This window comes from Notothenia rossii, assembly GCF_949606895.1.
Source record: "Notothenia rossii genome assembly, chromosome: 4".
Taxonomy (NCBI): domain Eukaryota; kingdom Metazoa; phylum Chordata; class Actinopteri; order Perciformes; family Nototheniidae; genus Notothenia; species Notothenia rossii.
The window spans coordinates 18,679,806-18,704,784 of NC_136902.1; the positions used below are offsets into that span (position 1 = coordinate 18,679,806).

Sequence of the window (24,979 nt, forward strand, 5' to 3'; positions counted from 1 at the left end):
CAGTTAAACACTGCTGCTGTAATGTAAATAAAATACATTTGTTTTTGCATTTTGACCTTTACTTGACAGAGGACAGTGTAGAAATGGAGAGGGAGGGGCAAGGTGGGAGTTCTATGACATGCGACGAAGGCAGAACCCAAGAAATTGCTGTTTTATGAACACTTCATTTTCACTTTATGTAAGTTAAATGCCATCTGTAGAATACAGTGGAGCATCCACGTATTATAGTTATAATCTTTTTATTTTATCACTGGAAATTCTGATTAAACAAATACATTTGACACAGACAAGCTTGTGTGTTTCTGTGCACATGTTGCTACGTGACAGCATGGGTGGACAGTTGTGTGTGTGTGCTGATTGGACTTCTGTATAAGACAGTGCAAGACGTGTCTGGGCAGAGGATGGATGTCTTTTTAATCAGACTGTTTCTGTTGGAACTCAGTCAGATGGCCTATTAACCACTATCTGAATGGAGAGAGAGAAGAACAGATGAGGGAATATACACTTTCTCATCCAGTTGGCAGTGCTGCAGAGAGAGTCAAAGATGAATGTAGCCAGCAGGTCATTGTAATAAATACCTTCCAGCACAAGGGAGGCTCACTCGCAGCTCTTTCATTGCCTAGAGCTCCTCGTGATCTACTGTACTGTAAGTCTTCAGTGATAACATCAGGTAGTTTATTGTTTGTGTTTTATTTACTGCTTTGTGTGTAGGTGCAAATCCTAGCTAATCTGGCTAAGTGATCAGAGACACTGAACAGGCTTTGAGGAAAGCATCTGTATCAGCTGTTAACACTAATGCAAGTAGTTGGATTTGTTAAGTAGAGCCCTGGAAGCCGTGGTGGTTACAGATCTCTTGGAGCAGTCTGTGCACATATGGTAGACTAAAATGAAAAAGTGTCTTAGTATGAAACATTAGGAGTGAATCATTCTGATAATTTCCCTATGAATTTAATGAAGTAGTACTTTCATCAGCCATAAGTGTGTTATTATGAGTTTGGTGCTTTGAAGAATCTCCAGTTTGTGACAAAGGTTGTTCAAACATGGAAAGAAAAAAAGAAAATGTATGTGTTGGGTGAATTTAAAGCCTTTTTGTATTTTCCTTTTCTTTCCCTTACGGCTATAAATTGTAAACCAGTGGATTTATTTTGTATATTTCTTAATGCTGTTACAGTCCTATAGTTTTCACGTTGCTGTGGAAATGTGGGAGCTAGATTTCGAGAAATAAATCAGCCTCCGAGTTTCACCATGTCACAGCTATTGAAGTGGTAAGCACTCTGGTATGTAAGGGAGGGTTTCAGGAAAAAGGAGGTTTGTGTATATGTGAACTTATGTATGCACTATATGTGTGTGAGTGTGCACGTGTGTGTCTAGGCTGACACTGAGGAGCATACATGTTGATGGTGAGGGTCTGTTGGTTGTTATATAGGAATTGACGGTTAGGACAAATATTAATTTGCTAAAAAACAACAGTTTGCGCAAAAAAAGACACACATGTTATGTTGGGCCTTATTCCTATGCCCATAATCAAAACTCAGTGTATGTTTTGCAGCTGTCCATCCAATTTCTAAGTTCATTTTAGTTTTGAAAAATACCTGTCAACTTCCTGATTGACTGTAGAAAATAGAAAAGCTGCATAGGTTTCTCATTCCATACATATCAAATGTAAACACTATCCTCTTACATTTAAGCATTTTAGACAAACAAGCAGACCAACCACTTCTTTATTTTTTAAACCTCCTTTTGATTTCACCCTGTCATCTACACGCAGACATGATACAAAAGCAAGAGCTATATGGTATTATATATATATATTATATTGCAATAATACATGCCTAAGCACAATAAAGCATCTATTTGTAATAACCAGACTTGTTAGATCTCTCAGCACTGCATGACAAGCGCCTCAGATAAATCCCCAGACTGCCTAATAGTACCTTGTCTCCTTTCCTTCTTTCTTCTTCTCCTGCACTTTCTTTTTTGCACATCAGAGAAAATGCATTTATTTCTGATCATATCTTCCCCTTATTCCATATATTGTGCAAACCTTGAAATCAGAGGATTTGATTTCACTCTACTGTTTATTAAAAGAGAGAAGAAGGAGACACAGTAAGAATTAAGGATTATGAAGGGGAGATACAAATCTTTTTTTCCTTTTAAGGTTATTACTACCTTTAACCTTTATTCAACCATGAAAAGGCAACTGAGAATACAGACTCTTTGCAAGAAACACCCTATTTAAAATAGACAGTTTCCCACATTCAGATCTGGGAGAGTCCCATTGTGACCGCAGCTTCCGACTGTTGGCAACTCAGCAGCTCGACTGAAGCCATTCACCTCCTTTTTGTGCCATGCTCAAAGGCGTGTGAGCAATACTCCTTGAGGATGAATTATTCACTTTATTTGTATTCTTCTCAATGTCATTCTAACAGGATGTGAGTTGTAAGACCGGCAAGTTAGTGAAAAACAAGTAAAGGAGAGTTAAAGAGTTGATGAAAAAGAGAGAGTTGATGAGATAAGAACAACAAATACAAATATGTATAAAGAGAGATATACAAGGTAAAAGAAAGAGCTGTGTTTTGACCGCCAGGAATAAAGCGGGGATGCTTATGTTGGAAGGCAGATGTGTGCAATGCTCCAGGTGAAAGAAGCAAGAGGAAATGTGAAAATTGCTTATTACACGTAGTTTAGGAAGTGGCTGGATTCATGCACAATGCTCTCTCTCTCTCTCTCTCCCTCTCTCTCTCTCTCTCTCTCTCTCTCTCTCTCTCTCTGTGTCTCACTTCATCTTTCTTTGAAATGTCACAGCCATAAAATACTATTTTCCCTCTATGAATTTTCTCCTTCTGGTACTCAACAAATCACAGTTCTCCTTCATATTTTCCACTCGCATACAGCCCAGCCCGTCTTCTCATTATTCACACTCTACGTGCCCTCATTTGCCTTCACATTGGTCAAAACATTTACTTCATTTCGCACTGATGGGTTGATGGGGGTATATCAGCTATCAAAAGGGACCAGCGTGTCTGCAGGTTTATACACCTGTGCACGTGCTGGCTGTGTGTGATAGCTGATATGCCCTCATGGCAACTTTGCCTTCCATGGCCATGCCTGTGAGCTTATAAAAACACACACTCACAGACATCAAAGTTTGAAGTATAAACAGATGATTCGCCTCCTCTTCTCCACTGGGTAAATATGTGTGCACATGTACATAATGTGTGTACCGACCTTTGATAAATAAAGCTATCAGAATTTAACGATGATCTTTATTTAAGGAGCACTTTTCAAAACCCACTCGTAAAAGTGATAACAACATATAAAATCAACAGCAAAGTCTTAAAAAAAGTAATAAAGAAGTTAGCCAGACACATGAAAATACAGGCTTAACAAACTGACCAAAGCTGTGCTATAGTACTAAGGGAACATTATCAGATATTAATATTGTGTGTGTGTGGAGATGTGTGTAACTGTATTCATCATCTATGAATGTTAGTTATAATTTACATTAATTGCAAACCAACATAACTCATAAAAACTGACACACATACCATTCTAAGCGTGCTGACAGCAAGTATTTGCCCATATGTGGGGGCAGCTTGTATGTTTTTCCCAGAGCAAACAAGCCCGTGTGGATATGGAATAATAATGTGGCGCTTTAAGCAGCTGCTTGGTCACAGCCTGTTTACAGTGTTAGAGGGTTCTCTTAAGCGCTAATTTGTCACTGTCAGCTTTTTCACACTTCTACGCATGTTTTTTTTTTCAAGTGTGAAGGCCAAACGAGGAGCTTGAAGAGTGTGTTTTGATTCTATTTTGAGAGTACTCGTGAGAAGATATAGATTGCGTTTGTGTAGGCGCAGCTGTGTGTGTCCTATGGTGAATGGGCTTTGTGGGATCACATGTGTTTGCACCATGGAGGGTTGTATTGAGTGTGAGTGTTTGTCAATGCATATTTGTATATGTATACACACATATTTTTATTTCGAGTGAGGGCCATACATTTCTGGCAACATAAGTTCAGTAAATGACAGGAAGTAGTCATTGTTTTGAGTTAAATATAAAGCCATCCTGGCTGGGTAATACACGGTTAGGCTCTGTTATCAGGACCTCAGCATGCACAGCACTGACAGCAGATTATCCTGTGTGTGAGAGCTCCTAGCAGAGTATATAGACTTTATTTTCTAAAAGCAAATGCCCTTGTATATGTGCCCGTGTCATCCTGCCTTTTGATCTGTAGACTTATTGCACATATCTGCTGTTGAGCATGTGTGTGTGCGAGAATGTGCTTGCATCTCCTGTCTGCATGTGTTTGTGTGTTTTGTTGTTGAAAGATTTACACTGCAGTGTCTCACCTCCATCAGTCAAGTCTCGTCTTGTTCCAATCTTCCAAGACTAAGACAAGACATACACACAGTACTTACCAGCTTTACTATACACACTCTATTCCTACCACCAAAAAAAATCTCTTAGTAGATAAACATTATGGTCAAAAATCATTATTCAAATCCCAATAAAAGCAGCAAAAATTGTAATGGTTAAGGAAATTGTATTTTAAATAATTGTGGCTACTGTATATTGTGTATAGGCTATGTGCTTACATCTTTACTTAGAGGACTACACTATGGTCATGCATTTCTTCTTTGTTTCAATGATTAATTCACAAATCTTTATTGAGCATCTCTTTTTGTGACATAATTTTCCTGTCTCTGAAGGCAAGTCAAGTCCCCTAACATCCAGAAGCAGACAGTGGCGGGTGAGATGAGGAAAGATGGCCTGATTGATGGACATCCACACTCTTTATCGCAGGTTTGGATATGTGTGTGCGTTCATGTGTCAATTCATTTTCACTGTACTAATGTATACTGCCCCAGTCTCTCCTCTTATTTTCCTATTCACCTCTCTGCAAGACTATTCTCTAAGTATCATCTTTTTCCCTTCATCTATTGCTCTCTAGATTCATCCTTTTTGTATAACTCTGTTCTTCTGAGCAGAGAAAGACATTTTCCAGTCTTGCCTCCCTGAATGCATCTGAGAGTCAGCCCTAGGTGGAAGAGATAGGCATTTAGTCCTACAGAAATCAGCTCCATATGCTAGCAAGGAGCTGCGGCATAATGGCTCAGAAGTGAATAGTCAGAACTGACGAGTCAGGCAGGAGAGAGCATCTTCATGTAACATCATTTTCTGTCATTTTTATAGTTCTTTTCAGAGGTCAACATGAGTGTCAGCTGTTCGCTTGACAGTGCATCTGTGTCTCTGTACATGCTTGTGTAAGCTTGCACAGCTATGCTGGGGTGTTAATATGCAGAGTGTAGCAATGCCAGGTTATTCCCACAGGACCAATGAAGTAGAGTACACCTCTCTGTAACTCTCTGCCAAAAAGAACCAGAGCTGCTCGCAGTATGTTTATGGTCGAGTTATTTTGTTATTTTTGTGTGTGCTGGCAAGCAGCATCCAACATCCTATTTCCTCTTCTAAACACTGTCTGAGTAGCACACATTAATATTGCTACAACCTGGAAAGAGACATGCACTGAGTGCCAGAAAGAAAGAAGTAGGTACAGGTACGAGTGCAGGGGAGTAGTGGAACTGATGTCAGGGAGATAGATGACGTCCACAGAAATAGCTAAATGGAAAGTTCCAGAGATGACTGAAGCCTTGTTTTGTTTTTTTATCCAAACGGTGTATTTGTTCATTAATGAATTGTGATCAGATGTGCTGTTAGCATTTACCAGCTTTACAGTGGAAAAATAAACCTGTGTTTTCGTTGAAATCAACTGTGTAATGGGAGAACCTCACAAACATTGGCATTTTGGTACACAAATATCCAGAACAGTATGATTAAGTACAGTGTGCATTCTGCAAATTGTGTTTGCTCGGCAGTCAGGTTGCATCGTGGACCCATATCTGGCTCTACTTGCCCTGTTTGCTCTCTCTCTAGATGTATCTCTGGTTCCATCAGGAACACAGCACGCTCCGAGGGTAAACACAAACAAACAGTGCCTTCCCTCAGTGCTCCCCCTCCTTCTCCATCCAGGAGAGTTTATGTGGGATGTGGTGATAGCATCTCTCCGCTTCATCGTCTCCATCGCGCCACGCTGCACTTCACAAACACAGAGAAAACTCTCGTCGGAAATGTTCACTTTCAAAGCCTTCACACAGGCCTTTATTTCTCTCTTATCTGTAACAAAGGGGCATCAATGACACTCGATACCCACCTCTATTTAGAGACACTAGGATTATAGAAAGGTCTTTTTTTTTTTTTAAACCTGGGGAAAGTGAAAGAACATCGACACATTTCAGGATTTTCATTCCTTCTAAGCTTGTTCCCACAACCTGTAGATTTGACTGAAACTGTATATGAAACTTCTGGCCATGCACACATGCTTAACATGTTTTAAACATGAAATGGGACACACAGAAGGTGATGGCGCGCATTTAACGTTCTTGACAGAAACAGATGTCTGTGTGGTTTTTGTGCCTGTGTGTGTGAAGCTTAGGATCATAGGTACATAGCTGCTGGAAATGTGCATTCTCTCACTCTCCGTTCGTTTATTTTAGTGATTATAATCCCTCCATCAAACCAGAAAGGGCTAGACTCCATAATGATCCTTCCCCAGGGCATTAGGTGATGATTGGCGCTGCAGAGGCAATTATCTTTCCATTTCTCCCCACTCTCTGAATCTCTCTATCTCTCTTGCCTTTTTTTCCATTCTTTGTATGTGAAAGCCAGCAATATTCTCTTGTTACTATTAAAACTCAAGTAACATGCAGACATGCACTGACACAGACAGACAGACAGACACATATACTACACAAATGCACACACACAGAGACAGACACAGTTTTTTGGTCAGGTTTCACTTGGGGGTCCAGCGGTGGCAGCCCCATCTCAGTGGGGTGCGTGTGTGTGTGCATGTGTGTGTTTCTGTCTGTTAGGCAGGGTCAGACCAGTACTTGTTGATTCTGTTGCATCGAATTACTGCCCGTCTGTCACATCTAATTATGACTTTGGACTGTTGATGCACACAGCCTGCCTCTGTACGTGTGCGTGCGGTGTTTGTCGCTCACCTCCAGCTGTGTCGTGCTGACGTGACGAGCCACAAGTATCCGCTTGTGATTTGGCTGCATTGGCGGAATCTTTTTCATCACACTCAGGGATAATCCAACCACTGGTTTTTAAGTCTGTACCACTGAATAAGTGAGTTGATTTCTTTGGTCATCAAAAGTAGTTTTCATGAAGGAGTCAAGTTATTTCGTTTTTACCATTGAATTCGAAGAGTTAGCTTCACCATTATCAGGTACAAAGTCAATGTTCGCTTAATATTCACAGATTAGGGGCAGTTAAAAGGCAGTCCACATGCGTCTTGCGTGTTTCAGCCACTGTCTTGTAAAATTACTTTCACTTGACTCTTTTCTGTTTTCCATGCGTTTAGCATAATTCGTTTTTTGCCATCAAAATAGTTTCACCATGTGTGAGGCACTATTTAGCCTGGAGCTTCTTATATACAATACTGCCTATTCAGATTACTGTCAGACTTAATAATAATGTTAGACACAGGCACATTAACGTTGAACTCCACACATCAGTTCTATTCCGGCAAATCTAAAATGGTTTCTAAGCATCCTCGACTCTCAAACTAGCATTGACATGCAGAGGCTTCTGAGATTACATTTAAGAGCTCCTTGCTCCCGACAATGTGTGTTGCTCCGACACACCTAATTGCAACTTGTTGCCCGTGCCGTGTCATATTAATTATATTCATGCTTCTACAAGTGTGTTATCAAGTTTGTGGTGGTGAAGCCTCCAGTGCTGATTCTTACCCTCAACACATCATTTTGTTCATCTTCTGTTTTGTTGTGATGGCATATATCTGCTCTGACTCATGCAGAGTATGTATGTTACCATTGTTATTCGAAATGATTACATCAGTGTTGCTACTTCACTTTATGTGCGGTGGTGCAATCAGTGGCTTTACAAGTGTTTAATTCTTCATATCAGATTGTGACTTATATAGTACCTCCTACAACATCTGATCTTGTATTTTTGGCTATTTGGGATTTTGTAAGTAACCTCTTGGCAAACCCCTAGCTTTTGTTTTGCAATAAGTACAACTGAACTCTAATTGGTTCAGTTTGAGAAGTGTCTGCTTATCCATGTGACTCCGAGGCCTCTGCACTGCTCCCAGAAAAGTGTGAACGTGTGAACTTGAAGGAAAGTCAACTATTAAGGAGCAGGAGAGAGTTTTTTGAAAAAGAAGACGAGAGAGAGAGAGAGGGGGGTTTATTATTTCAGTCCAGTGTTTTCTTTCACAGTTCCATCACCCAGTGTGGAGAGGGATCCTTTTCCCCCACTCACCGTAGGTGTCAGAGAGGCCACACACAAACTGTGCATGTGATCGTGCACGGTCTACTCCACACAGCCACACTCTCACATAAGCACACGCTGCACACTCATATAGATGTTGGCAAAGGTCACAGCACTTACACACTCTATCTCTCCATCACTTATCACTCTCTTCGTCTTGGCTGTGTCTCCTTCTTCTGAGTGAAGTCTTGTTCTTCTCTTGCCTCAGCTTTTTTACTTCCTCAAGTCTTTTCTCTTGATTCTGTTTTACATGGACTGGATTTCTCTTTTCGCAAAGGGATCAAATAAAAACACCCTTTCTTAAATTATCTTTTGCCAGTATAATATTATTCCAATGCAAAAACATTTAGTGATGATTTTTCAAAGCAAAGTATTCTCAAAGATAAACACTCTCCCTCTGCCTTTTGCTATTTGGCTTCCAACCCTCCTCCTCGACCTCCTTCTCTGAACTTCTCTCGCCCCCTTAGCTTCCTCTCTCAGCTTCCCAGGATGCCATGCGGGAGACTGCGGATCGGATCAGAGAGTTGGAGAGGTCACTGAGGGAGAGCATGAACACCTCTGCACATAGGGAGGCTCTCTGGGCGCAGGAGGAGACAGCCCGTGTCCAGTCCCAGAGACAGGTGTACCTGAAGCTTAACACATTGATGGAAGACTTAGGACCAGCATACACATACACACAGATAGTCTCATGCATCTGAGCTTGATCTACAACAGACTATTGAGAAAATGTGAAGAACTTAACTGCACCCCCATGTGGCTTAGAGTGGAACTGCAGGCAGACTGTGGATGATGAATGATCCATAATCCCTTAATATGTAGTTTTTAACTAACAAATATCATTACAAAAATGGGATCATTTTGTTTTGGTTTCTGTCTGTTATATTTATTCTCTGCCTAATTTAGTTGTATTCTCTAAACATGCGCTTGTTTATTTTCTACCTCTTAAAAACTTAAACAAAATCTCCCAGCATCCTTTCATTTCTGTCTCTTGTTAAGTTTGCTATTTGCATATTGTGAGTGCATGAGCATGCAATCGGAATTCATTAACACATCTATAGACTTGTAGTCTTGATGGAGTACAGGCTGCCCTTTTACTCAGTATATCTGTCTGTCTGACTGCCAGCCGGCCAGTCTAACTCTTTAAGTGGGTCCAAAAAGTGTAATTGTGTGCGTTTTGCAATGTGTGTTTGTGTGTGTGTGAGAGAGAGCATAGGTGTGTCTGTGGTGGGAAAGAGAAACAGGGCAAGGGAGTGTGTTTCCTCTTGGTGTGAGTGTGCATTTGAATGAGAATGACCTTGCATTACTGATGAGTGCCACAAGTAATATGAGAGCAATTGGCGGTTAGAACAAGAACTAACATTTGGAGGGAGAATGGTGCTGCATTGCTTCAAACACACATTTATAGGCTTTCACCCACACAAAGGGTGCGTTCAAAGACAGAACCTTATTGAGAAAACTTTAAAGATGAAGCGAGGAGATTGCTGCACAAAACAGGCAAATAGGAGGTTTAGAAAAGTCTGTGAGAGCCAATACTAACTCTGGCTGTTTTTCTTCTTCATTTTTGCAATTTCTGGACTTTGCACGCTTGACTTACCGTCAGCATGGATACTGTGTTTATCAAACATTATTCTGATTCACAGAGAAGTCCAAAGGAAAAGTTTATTTATGTCTGTGGGACTTTTGCATGAGTAAAGTGAATGATTCAGCATTGACCAAAGTTTACCTCTGTCTAGCCAGAAAAGGTTGTTTTTTAACTTGTGTCAGGATAAACTCATTGACCCAAAACTTGTATTGAAATTGCCTTTGTTTCAAGTCAATCCACATCCTTCACATAGAGAATATAACCAGGCAGCATGCAGTCATACTAGCGACTGCACTTGACACGTATTGAGCCGGCACTGATACGAGGAAAGGTCCCCATGTGGCACTGTTGCTCTCAGCATTGATGCTCACTGCTACAGTAGGTTCTGTTAACACGCTGAACTTTGTGAGCCAGAAAGACGTCACTGCACACGGAGGCAGCGAGTCAACATGCCATTAACATGCAGTTACACAGTCATCAGTCAACTACCACTCTCGCCTCAGACTGCAGAGAAACATAGTGTGTGTGTGGAAAGGGATATTGGGGGACCAGAGAGGGGGACAGGTCCTTCTGAAACATCACCTGACCCTGGCACCGTTTCAGAGCGCGCTGCCAGACTCACATTCTCACATCACCCTCCCCCCCCTCCCCTCCCCTCCCCCACAAACTCTTTCCTTGGCTTTTCCTCTTTCTTCTCCCCTCTGTCCCGGAGTAATCAGCCTCATGATGTGTAATGCGCTGAAACAAGTCCTCCATCAGCCTGACCTGCTGAAATGGAGCATGGGTAATGCCCCGGGTCGCTTTTCTTCACACCCCCTCTAAGTCTCTCACCCCGTCTCTGCCTCTCTCTGTCTCTTGTCCTTCTCCTGCCATCATCTCCCCTGTCCATTCTTTGTCCCCGAACCTCGTTGTTTCCCATCTGCCTTCTTAAGTTGTCTCAACCAATCATCTCCACCCTCTCTATCCCTTTCTCTCCATCTAAGTTCCTGTGTCTCTCCCTCTCTCCCCCTCTTTGCCGTTTGAACTAGGCCTCTGAACCAGCAACACCGACGCAAATGGACAAGAGGGATTTGGCCCTTACCTCTGAGCCCCCAATCAGCTTAACAACTAAAGGGGCTTTGGGCCAGTCTTAGTGAGCCTTAGCCTGGCTGGGGGGCTTTGCCTTGAAGTTGAGCTAAATTAGCACGCACAGGCCCACCGCTAAGCTGATTAGGTCCCTAATTTCACTAAAATGCATTGTATTCCTTATTAATGATGTGATTGTGAAGTGCAGGCTAGCCTGGGTGGTGGACTGATGGGGGATTGGGAGGTAGGCAGTAGGTGCATGAGGGTTGATAGACATGTGGTGGGTGTGAATGGAATTGTGTGTGTGTGACCTTTGGCTTTCAAGATACAAAGATTGGCTTTGGATTGTTTTAAAGCCTCAAAGAAAAAATCCAACATTTAAACAGGGTGTGATTTTGGACAGTTGGATGTCTTGTTGATGTTGGTTATATTATCTGCTGGATACTGCAGAGGTCAGTTGTTGTTGGCAGGGATATAGGGTGTATTATATTTAAAACAATGCTTCTGAGGGCTTCATGACTGAGAGTTGTCACTTTCCCACCATTTCAAATATCCGTATTCCCGGCTTGCTTTCACCCTTTCTTCCCTGACTCCATATGTGATATTCATGACCAGTCAGTGAGCACATTATCTGACATCTGTGAAACACACCTAGAGAACCAGCGGAGATCGAGAGTGTCCTGAAAATGTGTGAACGATTTGGCCCCTTCATAAAAGAGGCCCATTTCTTTTTGCATGTCCTACCCCATGGAGTGCTTTCCCCTAATACTCCCTTTCTTTTTTGCTTCTTTTTTTCATTTTCTTTCCCTTTGTTCATTTGAGGTCCAACACCAGAAATGATTGCTTTACTATATTATATAACACACCTACAAATCATCAAAACAAAGATACATTTAAATGTTTGTGACCCTCCATTTACATCTTACGAGCAAGACAGCCTAGTACTGCATCCTATTGTAAAGTACTTGTTGTTAGACAATTAGTGACTTCCTGTCTTAGAATAATTGATGCCCTAAGGTCACATCCTGTCTTTCAGACACGCAGGTTGGCCTGCATGGCTGGAGGGCATGTGTGTGCAGAGGGAGGAGACGTAGTTGAGGGGTTGAGCATTATTCTCACCTGCTCTAAAGTAGAGCCACACTTGAGAGTGAGATCAAATGAGTGGAGAAAGGTGGGAGACAAGAGGGAACTCTTGTTTCCAGTCCAAGGGTCAGTGGACATATCATATCACCTTTAAACCTCAGTAATTTCACCTGCTCCTAGATTACATCTGGCCACTTTCAAAGCAAAATAACATCTAAAAAATACTCAAAGACAAATACAAGTTCAAATACATGTGTAATTCATTACTTTATGTCCATGTGTGTGTGAGTGAAACTGCGAGTATATAATATATCTTGTATTCTTAATATTATTATGAAATACTAAATGATTTAATGGACACAGAGAAATGAGGGCTAGTAACCTGATACATTTGGTGATGTTTTAACCTGATCATATTGTTATCCCCTTGAATAGTTGGAGGAGCTGATGGGGGCTTTAGAGAAGACACGTCAGGAGCTTGATGCCACCAAGCTGCATCTGTCCTCCACCCAGCAGTCCCTGCATGAGAGAGACGGGCACCTCAACAGTCTTCGCCATGAGCGACGGAAACAGCTGGAGGAGATTCTGGAAATGAAGTTAGTCTCAAACGAAGCTATTTTTCTTTATACAAAACATTATATCCACAAAGTATGTATATCTTATTTATTTATTTACTTCATGTTTTCCTTTCAAATTGTAAAAGGTCACATCGGATCACACTCTGTGTAACCTCATGCCATTACTTCTACATTCATAAAATTCATTTCTTATCAGTTAAAAAAAGACTTTACTACTGCAGTATTATTCATTATTTAAACAAGCGTTTTTGGTAGTGACTACACCCCCAGCCTATAAAAGTATATGATGAAGGTTTTTTTATTAACATTGGCGCAGTTCGCTCAGTGCTTCATGTGTGCATTTCCATCACCCTGCACAGCAGCTTGTTTGCTGCAGCAGAAACCTGTGTCTAATACTGTATTAGGCCCTTTTCTACGCTCACCTGTTCACATGTGCATCTCTGCACATGAGTGTTATATAGACATCAGTCCTGAGGTGTGTTTTAAAGCAGGATCAGCCGTTGTCTTTAGCTGTCTCGTGAAAAGTTACATTTATTAAGGACAGGTGGTGCAGCCTTAGACAGCAGGCTAGAAAAATGTGTGTTTGGCTGTTTTGTTCATTTGTATGTCTGTGTGTGACAGAGAGAGATTTAGAGAAGGAGGAAAGTTAGCAGGACCGGCTATATTTCCATGTGTGAGTGTGTGTCAGTGCGTTTGTATGAATGTGTGAGTGAAGTTCAGTGATCTGTCAGTGGAGCGGCTACATGTGTGTTTACTTTGAGCTCTCTGATTGAAGGAGCATGGAGCCACATATCTGGTTGTCATGTGCTGCAGAGAAATGCCTTTAATGTGAGCCACTCTGTACAGTACAAAAGGGAAGGCTGGCACACATGTATTGAAAACACAACTTTTAAAAATTCATTACGCCTCACAAAACCCTCTGATCACACTAACTCGGAAGGAATGTGTGCATGTGCCTACAATACGCATATGCGTACATTGTATGTGCCGGGGACCAAGAAAGTGAGTGCCCTGCCCGTGTATCTGCACATACACACACTTGTGATACAAACCAACTATATGTCTGTTTCAATTTCCACCATCCAAACATGACATGGGGTTGTTTAGCAGAGGAAATGTATTACATATGAAACAGACAAAATCTGTGCTCCTGGGTATGTACATTATATTAGAAAAATACTCACAGACCTACCATGTGAATGACATTCTACTTTATTGTCACTCTGGTTAAATTCATTTAAAATTATTATTATAAGGGTGTCTGAGGAAGAAGCTTAGTGTGATGCTTGGCTGACATAAATGGCAACAAAGTAGGTGGGATTATTTGCCTTTGTGTTTGAGACTTTGACTGAATGCAAGTCTCCACTGGTAAGAGCTAATGTAGGGGGCACGAGTGTGTGTGTGTGTGTGTGTGTGTGTGTGTGTGTGTGTGTGTGTGTGTGTGTGTGTGTGTGTGTGTGTGTGTGTGTGTGTGTGTGTGTGTGTGTGTGTGTGTGTGTGTGTGTGTGTGTGTGTGTGTGTGTGTGTGTGTGTGTGTGTGTGTGTGTGTGTGTGTGTGTGTGTGTGTGTGTGTGGTCTTTTGTGGCTTTGAACCTGTATGTGTCTGTGTGTAAGAATAGGTCAGAGGCAGGGGTTTGGGGTCACTGATGATGAGGATTAAAGGACTGTTGAATTGCGAGGGGCGAAGCTTCGTGAGACTGACTTACATCTGTACAAGCCGCAAAGATACGTATGCAGAATGTACACACAACCTCAGTGGAACTCACATATAATCACTCACGTATGTAGACATGCACACACTTACACAAACTTTGGCTTTTTGCTTTAAAAGGGGCCGTATTCCCACAGCACAGCTCTGGTCCAAGTTAGCACAGGGAAAACTAAACAGGAAAGATAAGGCAGAGAAAAGAGAGGTAACAAGAGAGAGAGAGAGAGAGGGAGTTAGAGTGAAGGCAAAAAAAACAAGTAGACAGAAAGAGAGAATGAGAGGGAGGGGAGGATGGAATGGAGGGGCTACACAAACTGAAGTATTTCAAATCTTAGAAATCATGAGAGAAGTTTGATTGCATGCCAAGTTTCTCCTTCTCCCTGCTGTAATGTGGCATTTGTCAAGAAGACCAGCTGAAGCAAACCATGTGAGGCACGTTCCCCAATGAAATGGGGAGTTCTCGGTGTGTGTTTTTTAATGTGCGTGTGTGTGTGTGTATAAGCCAGGGAGAGAGAGCAGACTCTTTGCTTTTCAACACTGTTAATGAAAGAGACAAGAGGGGAAAAAATCATTTTCAATATCCTCTCATTGCATGCTGGGATTCCTAGCTTGGGTTGTGTGTGTGTGTGTGTGTGTGTGTGTGTGTGTGTGTGTGTGTGTGTGTGTGTGTGTGTGTGTGTGTGTGTGTGTGTGTGTGGGTGTGTGTGTGTGTGTGTGTGTGTGTGTGTGTGTGCGTGGCTGCGTGTGTGTGTTTGTGATGAGACAGAGAGAGATGGAGAGTGCCTATTTTATATATGCCTTTTCAGATATGGAGCTGAATGCTTGATGTATAAGGAGCGGTGCGGGTCTGCTCTATCACCCCACACCAGATTGAGTTTCCAACATACTGTACAGTGCTCAAACACACACACACACGCACACACACACACACACACACACACACACACACACACACACACACACACACACACACACACACACACACACACACACACACACACACACACACACACACACACACACACACACACTCACACACACACACACACACACACACACACACACACACACACACACACACATACTAACACAGATGGCCTCTGGAGAAGCTAGCCATTAAATGAGTCTTGGGTCACGAGGTGTAGGTGCACAATAGAGAAATTATGTGTTTGGACATGTTGAATAGCTAGTCATTGAGATGTTTCCATAGGCTGAATTGGATAATACTACATGCCACAACATTGCAGTGGCTTACTCAACCCGATCCTCCTGTAGACACTTGGAATGGAGCTGATATTATCTCTGTTTACATTTTAGTGATGGCAAATGCTGATAGAGTTAAGAAAAAAGGTAGCGGCAGCTTTGAGGCATGCACATAAAGAGATGCAGAGTTGACACAGTGGACATTTTTTAGAGGTAGAGTGGGGGGACTTGACAATTTGAGAGATGGAGGGGAAAATTGTGCAAACATCAGTAGAGAGATTCTGCAAGACAGTAAACCAAAGAAAAGAGCGTAGTCGCAGCAGGGACTTAGGGAGGAAAGAGTAAATGATGGAGAGAAAACAAAGATGATAGAATGAGGGAGTGATTGATAATGGGGGTGATGGATAGAGGAAGGGAGGAGGAGAATGATGGAGGAAGTGGTGGAAGAAAGAACAGGGAAATGATTGAGGAAAGCTGTGGGAAGGAGCAGAGTCTTTGGAGCTAGAGAGAGAGAGAAGAATGACTAAACACAACATGTATCAGCAAACACCTGCACCACATCCACCTGTTGATTCACAGGTGGATGTGCCAGAGATTGAAAATAGAAATGTATTCAGAGCACAAATGATCATGCTGAGGACGCAATGGAAAAATAAATGTTGAAAATCTGCTGAGGGCTTTTTTTCTTCCTTTTCTTTTATTATGTTAAATTTCACTACTTTAACCAAACCACATGTTGGAACAAAATACCTCATAAAATAAAACTTATTCCTCAGTGTAATACTAACGCAGGAGCTTTATCAATTATACACTCTTATGTCTTGCATGTTTTGCTGAGCAGTTATTCATAGAAAATCCTGCGTTTCATGTGTTCACACTTTCTTTCGCCAGAGATTTGGACATTTGCTCAACATGTGTGGACTATTTGGATATAATCATACCCTTTGTGTCATACGGCAAAAGCTAAATATCGGCTATATAATGCTTACATGTTTTTATCATTACTCACAACTCAGCCTACAAACTTAAATGAGCTATTCTCCATGGTGTAAATGTTATAACCCATGACCTGTAACCCTTAAATTCAATTCTGTCCGTGAAGTGTGTTCATGTATCCGTTTGTTGGCTAGTTACAGTAATCCATGGCATAATGAAGCTTAGAGCGGCAGCAACGTTATGACTTTCAAATCCCAAATGTAGACATTGTGTCTGCACTGCCATTGCCATGGTTACATTGACTAAACACACAGAAAGACCAGCTGTACTGGCAAGGTCATGTCCCTGCTCGCTGATCTCTCTGAGGGGCCTGGGCACACACACATACCAGCAGATATAAACGCATATACGGCATGTGCACTCACACACATCATTGGAAGACATTTCACCCCCAAAAAAGTATATTTACACATTCATCTATTCAACCAAGCAGCATTGCATTCACCCATTTTTGAAACGACACTCACATACTGGCGAAATCTGCAGACAGGTATGGTGTGACAGTGCCATTGTTGTGATAAGTAATGATGAGACATAGAGGGTATAGGTGCAGTGTGTGAATGGGATTCTCTGTATTGCAGTGATGAGGAGGGGCTGACCACACATCACCTTCCTCTCTCGCCGAGCAAGTTTGTATGTGTGTCGCCTCGTGGGAACTTTGGGCAATTCATCATGTCTGTCTGTGCTCCCGTGCCCTCTGACACGCGTATTTACCTTCGACATGTGTGTCGGCTGTCGGGCCTGTAGGTGTGTTATTATGTCAGGGCCTAGGCATGCTCCACCCTAGTCCTCCTCCTCCTTTGAGGTTTTGTCAATGGAGGGCTTCATCACATGGAAATCCCTGCTTCTAAGTCCTTGTTCAGTACAGTGAGATAATGACAGTCTACCTGGCAGGGCTTAACACAATCTGTTAAGAGCAGTAGCTTACATTAAAAATATTAGTCACGTTATATTTTAAGTCATTAAGACTTTATCCGGTTAGACTTCAATTTAATGATGAAAATATGTTAAAGGTAGTTACCAATGGTGGGAACCAAAGCAAACAATTGGTTGCCAATTTTTCATAAAGGTTGCGATTGGTATCCAAGCAACTCCTGTCAAGCCCTGTCTGGGTCCCATGAAATAAGCTTTAAGCAGAGCGAAAGTGTGCATAGTATAGCCAGATCTGAAATTGTACATTCCACCGTTCAGCCGTTCAGCTCACGCAATTGAAGGTTAGGTGCCAAACTTTTTTGACCCATTTTTCCCAGACCATGTTTTTCATTTGGACTGCAATTTGCAAACGTCATACCTTGAGCTCACTTCTCTCAAGGTTTGGGCTGTTCTAGCATAAATTATGGTTATTTTGTATCACTTCTTATTAATATTTGACTGGTGCATTTATCCGCATAGTATTTTGGCAAGCATTTACTGTAACCGCCCAGTACCTATGAATTGGAGTTTTTTTTCTCCTGTACGTTATTTAAACCCTTGAGTTCTTTTTCAAATGACACTCTGTTTGCCTGCTGTATGGATACTGCTGTGTTGCTGACATAGCAGAGAGGATTTGTGAGCCATGTAATGGCCAAGGTGAAGTGGCATTGTCTCCTAAAGTCTGTGTGAATGACTAAAGGCTAGAGCTGTCTTATGAAGCTGATGTTGAACTGAAAGATGAGTTTATGCTCGGAGGACACTGGTGAATAGAATAAAGAGGAGAGTATGTGTACTGTGTGTGTGTTTGGTTAAGCTGATAGACAGCAATAGAAGAGTCTTTCCAGAGACAGAAAGAACGTCTTGTCTTAATCTGAAGACTGACATATGAAGATGTGTCACACAAAAACAAAAACAATGCAATGATTGACAACTAAAAAGGAAAATAGTGAGGCCAAGTCAAGGAGGGAATATCTTGCAAATGGAAACTGCTTTCCCCTTTGTCCTACGGGAGTTTGCACCACTACAGTAAAATCATTCTTCCATAGTCTCTTCTTACTCTTTTAACCGTGACCTCCTTAACGTCCTCTTAGTATTGAATGCTCGCTCTCCCTCTCCTTGTCTGTTTCTCTCTTGTTATATCTCTAGACGGGTGGAAGAAGGCCTGGAATTTATCACACGTACCTAATAATTACTATCACAGGAAATGGTCCTGAGGAAATAGGTGCACCAGCTCCGCTAATTAGTGTCAGTCGCAAACACACATGCACATACCTGCACGCACACACACATACACACAGCTAATTAGTGTCATTTGGCTGGGGTAGAAGTCTCGAGAAAGCCCAATCTGATTGGCCTCAGGGAGACTAACGCCCGCAAGTTTGAATACATCTCAAGACTAATTGAATGGAAGTTGTCTTGTATACGAGTGTTTGCTTGTCGTAGATTTTAAGAGTGTTCATGAGTGGGCAATTGATTAGGTGCGCCCTGCGGCCATAAAGAGGCAGCCCGGGACACAGGAGCCAGAGGTGACCAGTGAAGGCCTCTTAATGACGGTCCTGCCCTCAGGGTCACTATAGGAATGAGGAGAGAGAAGGGGAGGTCAAGGGAGGAGGTGTTGTCAATGCAAAGATAGATTTTGTCATGAAAGTAAAGCAATTTGGAATTCAAATAATACATATTCATATATAAATATGTATGTTCACATGGATATATTGATAGCAGCAGAGATGAAGCACACAGAGTTAACTAAAAGCCCAAAATGGTTGCAGCAGCAAGTGGTTTAGAAGAAAACAAACTGCTGGGTTATTTTAAGTGCAGCCAGTAATATGTTGTTGGATGTGCTGCATTGTAAAACAGTGGCCTAGTGAAAAGCTCTCTTGGTTTACCATTATGGGCACATGAAATGGTGGTATTCCCTCACAAGTGAGTCAATGGGGCTTACTGGCATATATTCTCACACTGTAAACACCTCCAAGCCTCTGTGGTTGGCACAAACACCTGAGTGCTGGCTCCTGGTTTTCTCCTCTGTTGCTTTTCTGGCTACGTCTGTCCGTCTGTCTTTATCTGGGTATACAGTAAGTAGGTCTCTCCGTCTGTGTTTGCCTCTTACTCTTTGATTATTTTGTACATTCTACAGATCAATAAAAAAAGCCTTAATGGTAGAATCATTTGAGCTCTCACTGTGCTCTCAGTTTCACTTCTATACATTTTCTTCAATCAGAGTAACATATTGTTACATGAAGTCCTCAGTAAGGACTTTCTGACTCTTTTTAAGTTTGACTGGAGTTGTATTGGCTCTGCACATCTCTCTTGCTGAGATGGTTTCCAGGAGGTTTTAATAGAACACAATAGAGGAACGGACCATTTCTGAGCACAGGGCTGCACAACAGTCAGCACACACCACAGCAGCCCCTGGCACTTCTGGATTGTGTGTGTCTGATCTGGTTAATTCAGGGATGTAGACCCAAACTGTAATTATCATTATGTACTTCTCGGCAGTGGCAGGAAACAGCCCAAGCAAGTTTGGATGAGCATGTGTATCCTCAGTAATGCGCAATGAATGTGTTTGTGTCCAAGTAAGATCAACATGTGCGTACATGCATTTGTGTGTGTGTGTGTGTGTGTGTGTGTGTGTGTGTGTGTGTGTGTGTGTGTGTGTGTGTGTGTGTGTGTGTGTGTGTGTGTGTGTGTGTGTGTGTGTGTGTGTGTGTGTGTGTGTGTGCGTGCATGTGTGCACATCGAAGCTATGATGTGAAGAGCATGAGAGCTATTAGCAGTGAAAGATAAGCAGATTGTGCCAGTGGCTGTTTGATGATTTTTCCTGCTCTTGTCTTGGCCATGCTCTTGTTCATTTGGTCCCTGCTAAATGGAGACATATTGGAAACATAACTGTTTTCTCGGGTGCCGGTGGGTACTATCCAGAGTTTAGGACTATAAAGGAGAGGAAAGAAAAAGAAAGAAAAAAGCGGGGAATAAAAGGAAAGGAAAAGAGAAGGGTGAATAGAGAATAAGAAGAAATGCAATCGGTAGAGAAAGTATGGGTCACTGGGGTTAAGCTTACTGCTAGGATTTGAAATGTCGTAAAAATAAAAACTACAGTTTTCTTTGTTTGTGGAGAGAAATTACCGTTCACAAGCATCACAGACACTGTAAAGTTTCACAACTCTGCAATAAAACATTTGTCTCTTTTTACGATTTTAGAGTTGATGTCCATTAAAAACAAAGCAAAACCCACTGAAAAGAGCGGAAGAGAGAAAAAACACACTGAACTAAAACCCAAAGTTTATTTGGCGTGAGCGTGACGTCTATTCAAGATGGCAACCACAGTTTAATCTGTGTAGTCCTTCATCCCTAAAGCTCCCATCAATAAGACAGAAAAGGCCTTCATGTGGGCGGACAGACTGCGCAGAGACAGGACTGGTCACCACTAAACAAACAACACAGGATTCATGCAGGGACAAGAATGGCTAGAGGGAGTGTGAGCAAAGACAATGGCATGAATATCAGGCCATAGATGAAATCCAATCTAGACAGTGCATGCATGATTGAGAATGTGACCATTCATGAACGTCTTGATATTAAGTTATGCGTGTTTTTGTCTTGAATAATTTACATCAAGATCAGAAAACTGAGGAAATAGGTTGTGTCATTTCAGAATATAATATTCAAAGCATAACAAGACTGTATGTCTACACTGACATTACTGTAACCAAAACCCCAGTGAATATTTTATCCGTTATTATGGAGTGTAAAGCATTTGGATAAAGGATGAGGTTGACATTACTGTTACAGAGGTTGTGGTGGTGTGTTTCCTTTCATTTCCCTCTGTGTTTAGGCGGAACCTGAAGCACCCAATGACGCATTTTGAAACAAAATACACACTTTTTCACAATTCAGTAAACTGTAATGCACTGTGCGTCATTCGTACAAAGCAGGAATCGCCTGAGCTTCCTCTTTCAGTAGCAACTGTTTCTACCAATAGATAATAGATGTGTTGGTTATGATTTCAAAAAGCAGTCCATGTAACCTTTTTTTCCTAATTATCTATCAATAAATGTTTACCTTTTCTACAGTATAAAATGTGTATAAAACGAAAGCTTTGGGCTAAGGCTTCCTACAAATATCTAATAAGGATGTTTTTCTAAACAAATTTGAAACAGATATTGTACACCTGATAAATTATCAGGTGAAATCATTTCACACAATGAAGGTCTTTCAAACTATCCAATTGATTTATTTGTAGCATTAAAATACCCAATATTTATTACTTTTTTTTCCTCATTTCCTTTTGTATGTAAAATGAAAAACCAAATAATCCTGCAAACAACATATGGTACACCTAGCTAAGAACTAACGACACCTTTAGTATTTTTCTTAAACTTGCATAAAGTAACACATTATATGATTTCAGTTAAAATATTTTAAAGTGAAATCCCTTTTTTCTTTACTCTGTTGCACCCTCCCTCTGTCACACACACATGCACTCACCATAGCGTTCCCTGACATATCTGACATGTCTCTGATCCACTCAAGCCACAGGTCTCTGGGTTAAGCATTTACTGAAATCAAATGTGTGTGTTTAGCCTTGGGTTACACACTCGATTGAATTAGAGAAAAGGTACGCATGCACAAAATTACTCACACACACACTCACACACAGCCTCACAGGGACACAGATCTCTATTAAGTTAAAAAAAAAAGCTGAGTGTCTTCTTCCATTGCAAGGGCTTTTATGTGATAAGATCGGCTTGAGGTGCTCTCCTATGCAGGATTCCTGAGCACATCAAACAACAGTAAACCACATCACAGAGGCAGGAAGAGCTCAGCTCCATTAGCCAGCCCATAAAGAACATGTGTATGTGTAACAGGAGAGCTACGCAAGCCACTACAAAAGGTTTACACACATAGGACAAACATACAGAGGTATGCAGTCCCCTGTCATACTCTTTTGCTCATACGTGCTCTTACTCTTACACCACAAACATCACTGTGCATGGTGTAAGTGGGCAACAAAGACTGTGTCATTGTTTATAGTTCTTGTAAAGGCACACACGCACGCACACCACACACACAACTGGGTCTGAAGTTTAAAGTCATGCTCAGATTTTCTTTAAGTGGCACAAGAGCAGGAATGGAATAATGGCTTTGTGACATGAAAAAACAGGAATTCAGGAATCTGTTTGGTGGCCACATGGCAATCATTAGCTTTATTAGTACACAACTGGTACAGACATACCCCCAGCACACACACACACACACACACACACACACACACACACACACACACACACACACACACACACACACACACACACACACACACACACACACACACACACACACACACACACACACACACACACACACACACACACACACACACACACACACACACACACAACCACCCAACTCTCTCATTACAACTACAGCACTGCTTCATCTCTCCATCCTGTCCTTTTCCCCTTTTTGCAGAAAAGTGACGTCTCTCTTATGAGGTGTTAAGTGACAAAAGGCCAAAGAGACACCCAAATACGGCAAAAGAGAACCAGGAAGACAAAGAAAAGAGGAAAGGGCTCTTCAGGGGGTAGAAGGAGAATGCAGTTGACCCAGATTGAATCTACCAGTTTTTCTTACATTGATTTGAAACAGATCTTCACCATGTCTGCTGTCCAAGCCACATACAGTGAGATATCACCCTCTACTCCGGCTCGAAACAATTCAAAATGGATGTCCATCACTCACTATGACCGGCCTTACTCTGCTATGACAGGATGTCTTAATCATCTACCGTGCAGATGTGAGTTAAAACGCAAGATGAAAAATGTATAAATTGCATGTTTTAAACTGCATCAAACAATAGCAGGAAGAGTAAGTGGGTGTCGTGAAATGTGGACTGCGTCAAATGTAGTCCAATGACAGAAGGAAATGGAGACACAGGGCCCACCCTGCTCTCTGCTAAACCGTCGTAATATGAAAGAATCCAGTGGATTAGGCCGACTGCTAGCATTACAGGCATTCTCGTGCCAGTCAGCAAAGTTCTGCCCACCGAGGTTAGCATGTAATCCTGAAGATGACATACACAGAAACAGTTTTATTGCCGCTGATGCCACACAGGGTACCAGCGCAGAGTGAGCATGCAAATGTTTCTGGGAACGATATGTGAAAGAGTGTGTGTTGTGGATGGAGGCTCATGGTAGCGCTATCCTTGTGTGGTAGAGGAGAAAGGGACTGGTGCATGGGGAGGGGGAAAAGGGGGGTGTTCAGAGAGGAGTTATGCACTATGGCAGGCCCTAATTGCTTGCGGCTCCCGTTGTGTGTTTGGCTTTGTTTGAGCATGTCCAATACAACTAGTCATAGGGGAGCCTCTGCCAGAGCAAACACACAAACACAGTGCTGAACCATGGAGAAGGCTTTTATGGTGTTGGAGACTTCAGTAACATGACACCTAGGGCAAACACTGAGTAATAAAGCAATTGTGGCCCATTGTTTGGATCCTCCTGGCATGGTGTGTTTGTCGGACATGGAGTGTCTCAGTTTCCTGACATCAGTGTCACTTTGGGAGCTCAGTGCACAATAAACACACTTGCACGCACATACACACAAACACAAAAAAGGTACACTACAGTATAAACACTTAATGAATTCATGCACATACACACATAAACACAAGCGCGCCACAATGTAGACATCTCAACATGTCAGTCTCAATGGGTTTCGTGCCAGTGTTTCGCCCAACTTCTAAGCAGCTTCATGGTATTTCTGACTGCATGACTGCAGTAGAAGAGCTATAAACAATCAGTTTTTGCTTGCTAACTTTGTTCCTCGCACGCTCTTCACCTCCTTTTAAAGTTGATGTTCTGTGACAGACACATTTTTGTGCCAAAGTGTTTGTACATGTGTCTGTAGGCTTCCCAGCAGAGTCTATTTTTAATTCTCTTTAGCTCTGAGGTGGTCTCCAGCCCATCCTCAGCACGGCAAATGAGAGCTGTTTGTCAATGCGCACCATGTCATCACAGTGTAGCTGTAAAAAGGGCCCAGTATTTTTTCAGTTGTAAGTCGTGCAAACGTTTCCTCCAGAGTATTTTTCCTCTCATGGCTGTGTGCCACTTTCTCTGTAATTATTTCTTCCTGTATTATCTTTGCATGTTTCAACTTCAAAGTCCAGGAAACCAAAAATACACACCTGTATTCTCTCTGCTGTAACAGTGGCGGGAGACCTCACAACTCTGAAACAGACACCATGTTAACAATATTTACATTTCAGCTAAACAAATCTACACATGCACACAGTCACAGCAGGAGCCATAGCAGGCCCAGGTCTGTGTCTTTACGGTATAATTTGATTTAGCATTATTTAGCACTCAGAGAGAATGATTAGACATTTTGTATATAACCAATTGTTTGAATTAAGTGTCCGGCCAGCAGCTTTATAGCTTGCTCTGTAGGTCGGTCTACAAACATTTCCCACCTTAAAGCAGCCAAAGCTTTCGC

The 24,979-nt window shown here is 41.9% G+C and overlaps 1 protein-coding gene across 11 annotated transcripts in view; it reads left to right on the forward strand.

The window, feature by feature from the left end:
• The window catches only part of LOC307035604 (ERC protein 2-like), a 146,072-nt gene that overhangs the window by 64,053 nt on the left and 57,040 nt on the right, over positions 1-24,979 (forward strand). For 10 of the 11 annotated variants that reach the window (XR_013807147.1, XR_013807148.1, XM_079675163.1 and 7 more), the window contains 3 exons: positions 4,710-4,803; positions 8,829-8,981; positions 12,527-12,687. Coding sequence is in view for 9 of the 11 variants with exons in the window: in XM_079675163.1 (XP_079531289.1) it covers positions 4,710-4,803; positions 8,829-8,981; positions 12,527-12,687 (408 nt within the window). In the remaining 2 variants the exon portion in view is untranslated. The remainder of the gene's footprint in view (positions 1-4,709; positions 4,804-8,828; positions 8,982-12,526; positions 12,688-24,979) is intronic. The other variant, XM_079675161.1, reaches the window with a different exon arrangement.